We start from the raw sequence: 9,170 nt of genomic DNA, 5'->3' as shown, positions 1-9,170 counted from the left end.
ATGGGCGGATCAGTGTCTACCTCTGGTCCCATGGGGACGGACACATTTTTATTCCTTAATCCGGAAACCCAAAAACCTGAATTCATTCAAGATCTAGCATTCGGGTGCGGTCTCATCAACAAGAACATCAACTTCGGGCGAAATGATGGGCCTGACAATACAATAGGAGGGTTATTTGGGCTTGCACCCGGCCCAAGTTCATTCCTTACCCAACTTGATGCACAAACTCAAGGGAAGTTTTCCTTTTGTCTCACATCTTGGGCCGAACCAGACCTTGGAAGATCTACAATGTATTTTGGTGATGCGGCCAAGCTAGAAGGACCTAATGTCCAACAAATTCCTATGAATTCAAAAGATAGATACCATATTTATTTTAGTGGTATAAGTGTAAACGGAAATAGACTCTCATTTGATGCTTCTATATGTGCATTAACAGATGGTGACCCTTTTAAAGGCACAGGGTTCTTCGTCGACTCGGGTGCACCACGCACAATACTACCTACAACGGTATATCAACCCCTACGTGCAGCCATGGTTGACTACTTTGCTCAATATGGTTGGCAGACGATTGGTGAACAAGCCTTTGATCTTTGCTACACGTCGACTCCTCAAGAGGGCCAAAGCTATCCATCCGTGGTCTTTCACTTTTTCGAAAGGTGACCAAGGAGGGGAGGTCGATTGGACAATGGACAAGGACAACATGTTTGTTAAGCTCGATGAAATCGATGGTTTTTGTATGGTGGCTGGCCAAGTTCCTGATCCTGAACCTTGCCTCCTTGGTGCTTATCAACTAGCTAACTTTAAGCTCTCATTTGACGTCAAAAATGAGATTTTATCTTTTGCTCCTCAGAGATGCCAAGAGAATCTTTAGCTTCATTTTAAAATCAAATTTGTTATTGTTCTTGTTAATTTACCATGTTAACGTAAGTTAGTTTATGCTCATGGTGTGTTTAGAGGACATAACTATATTGTCTATATATAAAAATGTTTTGTTCAAATAAATTAATAAGCTATTTTGCTATGTTTAGGAAATATTTTATGATGATCAATATGTTATTGAACTTTTGTGAGTTACCCTTACCGGCCATTCGGTCAAATAGACACTCATCAAAAACCGCTTTATACAATTATACATAGATATTTATCAACTGCTCAATAATACAAAGCCCTTAAAATATTTAAGACAGTCCTATTACATAGACATTTATCAATTGCTGAATAGTTCTATAATCATCTACTCCTAATTTATCTCCGTGATCAATATTTACATAAAAATTATAGTATGGTCATTCTCACTATGACCATGACTATAGTTAATTATGATTGGCTAATTTTTGCTTTTTCTTAAAATCTTGGTCAAAACTTATTTTTAAAATTTTCCATTTTTAATTCTTTTTCATTTTTTCAAAAAAATAATTATTGATTTCCAAAATTCCTTTTTAATTTTCGAAACTATTTTCTTAAAATCAGTTATTAATTAAATCCAAAAATAAGATTAAATTAATTAAATCAAAATTAAAAAATTTTCTTCGTAGTTCTTCAAAGTTCTTCAAGTTTCTTCAGTTATGGATGAAATTAACAATAAATTCATGATCTATGTCTCTTAAATTAACTCACGCTTCGGGCGGAAAATGAATAAATGCTCCGATCTACACACCATGTGCGATTTTTTATTTTTTGAAAATCGGAGTTCGTACGCATTCGAATTTATGTGGGTTGTTTCTTAATCCTAGAATAATACATTTTAATTGAATAATTTCAATCAAGGGATCTGAAATTGGTGATTACATGTAATTGAAAATCTTAAATATTCACTTTTTCGATAATCTGGGTTCGTGAAACAAATCATGGAAGAAAACGTAAAATATCTTCTTCAAAACCTTGTCTGATCCAAAAAAACGAAGATGAAATTTTAAATTTTGTTTTTGTATTAGGTTTTCACCAATATGCTAATAGGACATTACCTATAACAAGTAATTTTACTATTTATTCGTTTACGACCATAAAGAGTGTTATAATCATATTGAATGCTATAATTATGAATTTTAATTTGTGATTATATTTATGTTATCATCAAATAAATTTCATTAGATTATCAATAATAATTGCATTAAATTATTAATAATTGTTTTGAATTACATTTTAAGACTTTAACATCTTTTATTATTAATAGAAGGTTATGATCATACACATTATAGGTCATTACATTATGAAATGATATATGCCAAACTTATGTCACGAAGTATTTATTTCGAAATGTGATTCAACTAGTTAAATAACAACGAACAACGACCTATGAATTATTCATTTAATCCAGCACGCACTAGCGTCGTGAATTTTGTGAATTCAAAAAATAATACTATAATAATTTTTTTTTTACAAAAATATCTAATTAAAACGGCAATATATGACCCCAAGATATATCCTCTAGGGTCGCAACACTTTTCGCCACCGGTCCCCGAAACTTCAAAATTTCCTCAAAAAGTCTGGATTATAGCCTTCGATTTTGTAATTTTTTGAAATTCTTTTCGCCCGGAAATAAAAATTGCCGAAATATTTACCATGGTCCCTAATACTCTCCGGGATTCCAATTGGGTCGGTGAAACCATCCAATATGCCCTTAAACGGTCATTTTACCCGTCAACAACTTGCAGTGATTTCGTAAACTTAAGCCTACCACGTACAAAAATGACAACATATGATGACCATATATGGTTTCAAACGAAATTATATGACCTTGAGATGTATCCCTTATGGTCTCAAGGCTTTTCGTCACCGGGCCCCAAAACCTCAAAATTTCCTTAAGAAGCGTGGATTATAGCCTTCAATTTTGTAATTTTTTGACCTTTTTTCGCCCGGAATAAAAAAATGCCGAGATGTTTACCATGGTCCCTAATACCCTCTGGAAGTCTAATTGTGTCGGTGGAACCATATAATATGCCCTTAAATGGTCATTTTACCCGTTAGCAACTTGCACCGGTTTTGTAAACTCAAGCCTACCACGGACGTTTATGACAACATATAATGATCATATATGGTTTCAAACGACATTACATGACCTCAAAATGTATCCTTAGGCAGGGTCTCAACGCTTTTCGCCACCAGGCCCCTAAACCTCAAAATTTCCAAAAACAAACGTGGATTATAGCCCCTTTAATTTTGTAATTTTAAACCTTTTTTCAATTCGCCCGGAAATAAAAATTGTCGAGATGTTAACCGTGGTCCCTAATACCCTCCGGGAGTCCAATAGGGTCGGTGGAACCATCCAATTTGCCCATAAACGGTCATTTTACCCGTTCACAACTTGTAGTGATTTCGTAAACTCAAGCCTACCACGTACGTTTATGACAACATATAATGATCATATATGGTTTCAAAAATCAATATATGACCCGAGATATATCCCCTAGGGTCTCAACACTTTTCGCCACCGAGCCCCGAAACATCAAAATTTCCTCAAAAAGTGTGGATTATAGCCTTCAATTTTGTAATTTTTGAACTTTTTTTTCGCCAGGAAATAAAAATTGACGAGATGTTTACCATGGTCCCTAATACCCTCCCGTAATACAATTGGATTGGTGGAACCATCCAATATGTCATGAAACGCTCATTTTACCCGTTCGTAACTTGCACCGATTTCGTAAACTTAAGCCTACCACGGACGTTTATGACAACATATAATGATTATATATGGTTTCACACGCCAATATATGACCCCGAGATATAACCCCTAAGGTCTCAACATTTTTCGCCATCGAGCCCAGAAACCTCAAAATTTCCTCAAAGAGTGTGGATTATAGCATTCAATTTTGTAATTTTTTGAACTTTTTTTTTCGCCTGGAAATAAAAACTGCCGAGATGTTTACCATGATACCTAATTGTAGGGAATAGTTTTAAGCCTTTAAAATCCCACTAGCTTGAACCCCACTGTAATCATACACTAAAGTACGGTGGCGTCCAAAAGGGAAGAAGATAGAGCAAAAGAGTCGCCAACAAGTTTTTTAGGAACTTGTAAACCGTTCACGAGGTGAAGGTTACACCCCTTAACGATCCAAGAGATCGTCAACTCCATAAGGTCATGAACCAAAATAGGGTTCGGGGATGAAGGTACAAATCCAACCTAAAAGAGATTGAACCTGCCCTAATAATAGGCCTCTACTTTATTCTGCTCGTATTCATGTGCGCTTTCTGACTAACATGCAATCAATAGGATTAACCCTAAACCTGTTTAATCTATGTTGGTTGAATTTAATGCACAAATAAACTATTATTGGCGATCACTTGAATTTATAATCACAATTAACCCTAACAAGATTATTAATTATCTTATTAAGCGTGATTACAAGTACCAAATTCCCTTTAAACATGCATAAAAGGTGATCAAGCAATAAAGAATAAAAATCAAGCAACATAATCAATTATGAATAAAATAATCATGAACAATAACGAATATCATAATCATAGCAATCATAATTATAACAATATTCATGTTAAAGCATAATAAAAGTAAGATCCTAGGCATGATACTAACAAGATTAATAACAAAACCTAGCATGTCACTAAGCGATAAAAATCAAATCTTTAACCCTAACATGATACTAACAATCATAAATATTAGGAAGAGAATAAAAGGCATCATACTTTTAATCATACTTAATATTAAAGTTACCCTAGACATGATACTAGGAATTTATTGTTGTCACCCCAAACATCAAATTAAGGAAAACATCCTAACATGATACTAGGAATCAAAATAACAATCTAAGCATGATTTCTACATCATAATATCAATTAAACCATTAAAGTACTTACTTGGATGCCTCGTACCTCTTTCTAATAACAAAATACACACGTTAGTAACTTCAAGGAAAATAATAATCAAAGCAATTAAATTAAATAATTGAAATAGAGATTTGGGACCAAACCCTCACAAATTAAAACCTTTCACGTCTAGGGCGAAGGCAACTTCGAATATGGCTAGGTGTTTCTAGATCTTGTGAATGCGGAATTTTGTATGGAAAAGACTAGTTTAGAAAAAGAGAGAGAGAGAGAGAATAATAAAGAAAATCTTGATGAGAGTTGGTTATTGAAAAAGGGGAGATATGACCTCTATTTATAGGAAAAAAAAGAGAGTCGAAGAATTAAGAAAAGAATCCAAATTCGAATCGAAATAAAACTCGTAGACAGCAGTTTTTGCGGATTTTGTTTTTATCATATATTTTGATCCAGGAATCGGAATAAGATGAATAAGATGTCGTTGGAAAGATCTTGAAGTCTACTTTCTAACCCAATTAGAATCAGATTAAAATATGTTGTAGAATAAAAGATATGAATGAAATAGTGAGACGGTGTCAGTTTTGGATAGAGTTTGATATCTTATTCATATCTTTTCCGTTATTTCTCGGAATTATTATTATAATATATCATTGGAAAGATAATTTCAAGATCTATCCAACCATATAAAATTTGGATAAAAAATATGAGGCACGAAAATAATATCTGACTGTCTTTGAACATGTTTAAATCCGAATAGAATTAGGACTTTAAAAAAGGAAAGTTTTATAAAAAAGGAAAGTTTATATTTAAATCAAATTCCTTAATCTTATCTTTTCAAAAAAGGATAATTAAGATATTTTAGAAACTTATAGAAGATTCTAATCAATCCTAATTAGTTTAGGAATAGGATTAAACCTTTGGACCCTCCTCATGAGCATTGGGTCGTAGGTAAAATCCGGTTTGGGCCCAGTTTAGTATTTTGGCCATAACTTCCTCAATATTCATCGAAATCGGGCTTATAATATATCGTTGGAAAGGTCTTTTCAAGCCCCATCCAACTACATCATTATTGGACCCTTATCATGGACCAAACTAAACTGGAATGGACGTTTTCTTAAAATAGAGTGGGTTTTCGAAAACAGAAAGAAAGAATTTTAACAAAAACTAACCGCAACACAAGACTTTTCACACTTTCACCTCATTCGATTATGGTTCGACGTGAAAGGTATTCATCACTGGGTTTGGTTTTGGGGAGACAAAAATGGGTGTCTACAGAAGCCCCCACTTTGACTGAGTTTGGAGAAACGCAAGTTTCGAAAACGAAAGTCAAAGTATCGATAGGGACGGAGAATGATTCAGAACGTTCTGCGATCCTAAATCAATCTTGTAACGCCGATACCTGCAAAAATAGCATTATTTAAACAGATAAAAGAGTTAAGAAACGCGTATCTTGCACCGTCGAGCACACGTCTCTGAAAGTAACCGATTTGCTTTGATGACCTTCTACAAGCTAGAGAATGCCATCCCGCTTGAAAACCGCTACGCCTGTAACTGCTTCCAAATTAGAAGATTGCTTCGCCTGAAACGATCCTCTTCCTCTTTGATAATATTCCACATCCAAGGGAATACTATCGAAGATTATTTCTCTTGAAACAATCCTCAGTTGTTTGTGACAACTCTCCACAATCTAGGGAACGCCACCTTGCTGTTTCGATGTTCACTCGTCTCTGAACAAAAAGCTTCCTTTTGATATGACTCCAATTTCCGCTGTGATAGTCTTCGAAAAGATCACTGCTTCTTAATGTTTGCTATGCCAGTACGTCGGCGCTTTGCTGCTTGTGAACCAGTATGTCGGTGCTTTTGCTGTGATGACAATCCTCTTTTCTTTGGGAATAGTTGCCAACACAACTCTTGTATGATGTATGACAATCCGATTTAGGGAAAGTTGTCAATGCCACGTAACAATCCATCCTTGGAAATGTTGTCACGATGAAGCGACAATCCGTACCTCGGAAAATTTGCCAAAATCCAATTTTTGGAAAAGTTGCCAATGCTTCGTAACAATCTTTCATAAGAACTTTGCTACGATCGACAATCCACATCTTGGAATATAACTCTTGAAAGCAATCCACCTTGGAAATTTGCCAACGCTATGCGACAATCCCTTTGGGAAAATATTGCCACTATTGACGATCCGCGTCTTGGAACATTTGTAAAAAAGAGTCGACCGACAATCCACTTCGGGAAAATTTGCCACTTACTGAAATGAATGACAATCCACGTTGAGGAACTTTTGTCGAAATTTATGATGAGTAGAGACCTACAACAATCCTTTGGGAAATTTTGCCATAGGGAACTGGGTGTATGACAATCCAATCTCGAAAAACTTGCCAGCGATCTATGAATGTATGACAATCCGAACTTGGAAAAACTTGCCAACAAAGAAGGAGCACGACAATCCACGCTTGGAAACCTTGCCATAGATGACAATCCAATCTTGGAAAAATTGTCGTTTGCACGACAATCCATTTTTGGAAATATTGTAAGTTGGGGATGACAATCTAATTTTTGGAAAACTTTGTCATTTAATAAGAATGCGCGACAATCCATATTTGGAAATATTGTCGTTTAAGTGCTTTCTTTTGAACCGATTGTAATGAGCCAGTGTTTTAGGCGCTTAAGCTAAGTGAGACGATTTTTTCGTCAGGTCGATCACTTACTACGATTGTAATCGAGCCGACTACTAATCATGTCAAATTGCTTATAGGGGCTAACTGGCGTACCAAGGAACCCGAAATTGCTACATGAGGTCGAAATCACCTTTCTGAGAGGCTTCGAGCTCTGTCGTTGCTGAGATATCTCTGGCGCCAAGAATTGGAGTAGGGTCTTCCCTATTCTGCTGCACCTGTATTTATTTTAGACTATAGAACTTTGCCAATTTCTTTAATCATCTTAGGGTTGACCTAAGGCTTAATGTTGCTTGACTCATCGACTTGACACGACTCAAGGTATAAACTTGACTCGATATGTTTGACTGACTCGAGGTTGACTTGACTCGAAATGTAATGACACATGTGTTAGACTCAAATCAAAGTGATATGGCACGACATGACTCAATGTGTACATGACTCGTGTGTGCATTGTAATGTGATCGTGCGACTCGAAAAATGCAAAAAAGCAAAAATTTTCCGTCAATTTGTGGAGGGTACCGACTTTCTCCCGAAAAAGAAAGACGCGAAGAAAGAATCGAAAGTTTGAAGATGCATGTTGAATGAGCTTAGTCAAATGTTGTTTGATACTATCTCTCAAGGTTCAAGGATTAATCCATCCTAGGCTATCTCAATGGTTGACTCCATAATGAAAGCATTTGGGTAACTGAGGCACGGAGGCTAAGCACTTCATATTTCGTGATGCAATGATCATTATGGTTGATTTTGACGAAGCATGCTTCAGCGTTAAGATTTCATGACAAAGGGTTCCTAAGGGAAATATATTTGGTCATGTATGCGTGATGTGTGTGATAGTGACACTAAAGTTAGGCCGCAAGAGCTAAATGTGTGGAAAAATATATTGAAAAGAGTCAAATGGTGGTGACTCTTAGGCTAGGTAAGCTAATAATATAGGGATCAAGCCCCCAAGTCTAGCTCTAAATGAAAAGGGATGAGCATAGGGAATTCCTTGATATGATTATGGTGTAAGTGTGTGAATGTGAATATGAATGCATGTTTATTACGGCCGCACCTCGATGTGAGGTTGCCTACGTATCCGTTAGGAATCAGGCCGAACGTAGCTCTAGCCGAACCTCGCACAAGTGTGTATACCTCAAAAAGGTCTTTTTAAGGGTTGTAACGTGGTTAGGCTAAAGGTTATAGAAAAAAGGGATAAAGGCTCAAGACCCTAGATAAGCCCCCAAGGTGTGCAACCTTGCTTTTGAATATTTGTATTTTCATGCTTGAGGTTTTCTACTCTTTTTTTAGCTCTTTCTTTTGCTTTAGCATTTATTTTATTTTAATAAGTGTGGGCAATCTCGATCATGCAGTCTATCACTCACTTGGAATTCATGTTTCTCAAGCACGGTACCGAGCACTCGATAAGAGACGCAATCTGAGACGTGTTCTTATTGAAGATATTTTCATATCAAAAACATTGGAACACTTGCCCTTTTTGTACACTTTTATTTATATTTTTGCTATTTTTGCTATCTTTTGAAATCACTCAAGCTTTGTTCTTTGAAAATTGCATAAGTTGTACACCATCCCATCCCAAAGTTAGGTAGATGTAGGTTGAGAAAAGAAGGGTCTATCGTTAGACGAGGCTCAAAGTGGTTTATGAAGAAAGGATTGTATATTTGAAAGGTGAAAGGAGATATGATGTGGCTACAAGGGGTGCCTCAA

At 35.9% G+C, this 9,170-nt stretch overlaps 1 protein-coding gene across 1 annotated transcript; it reads left to right on the top strand.

Annotated features, from left to right (window-relative positions):
• On the top strand, positions 1–871 carry LOC145627692 (aspartic proteinase CDR1-like). Its single transcript, XM_081680047.1, has 2 exons — positions 1–461; positions 565–871. Exons 1-2 carry the CDS (start codon positions 1–3, stop codon positions 869–871), a joined length of 768 nt encoding a protein of 255 aa, XP_081536173.1.
• Positions 872–9,170: the final 8,299 nt, after the last annotated feature.

Source organism: Chenopodium album, chromosome 4 (genome assembly GCF_948465745.1).
Source record: "Chenopodium album chromosome 4, dcCheAlbu1.1, whole genome shotgun sequence".
NCBI classification, from domain to species: Eukaryota; Viridiplantae; Streptophyta; class Magnoliopsida; order Caryophyllales; family Amaranthaceae; genus Chenopodium; species Chenopodium album.
Note: the sequence above shows the minus strand (reverse complement) of the source record. Positions and strands in the feature narration are given on the sequence as shown.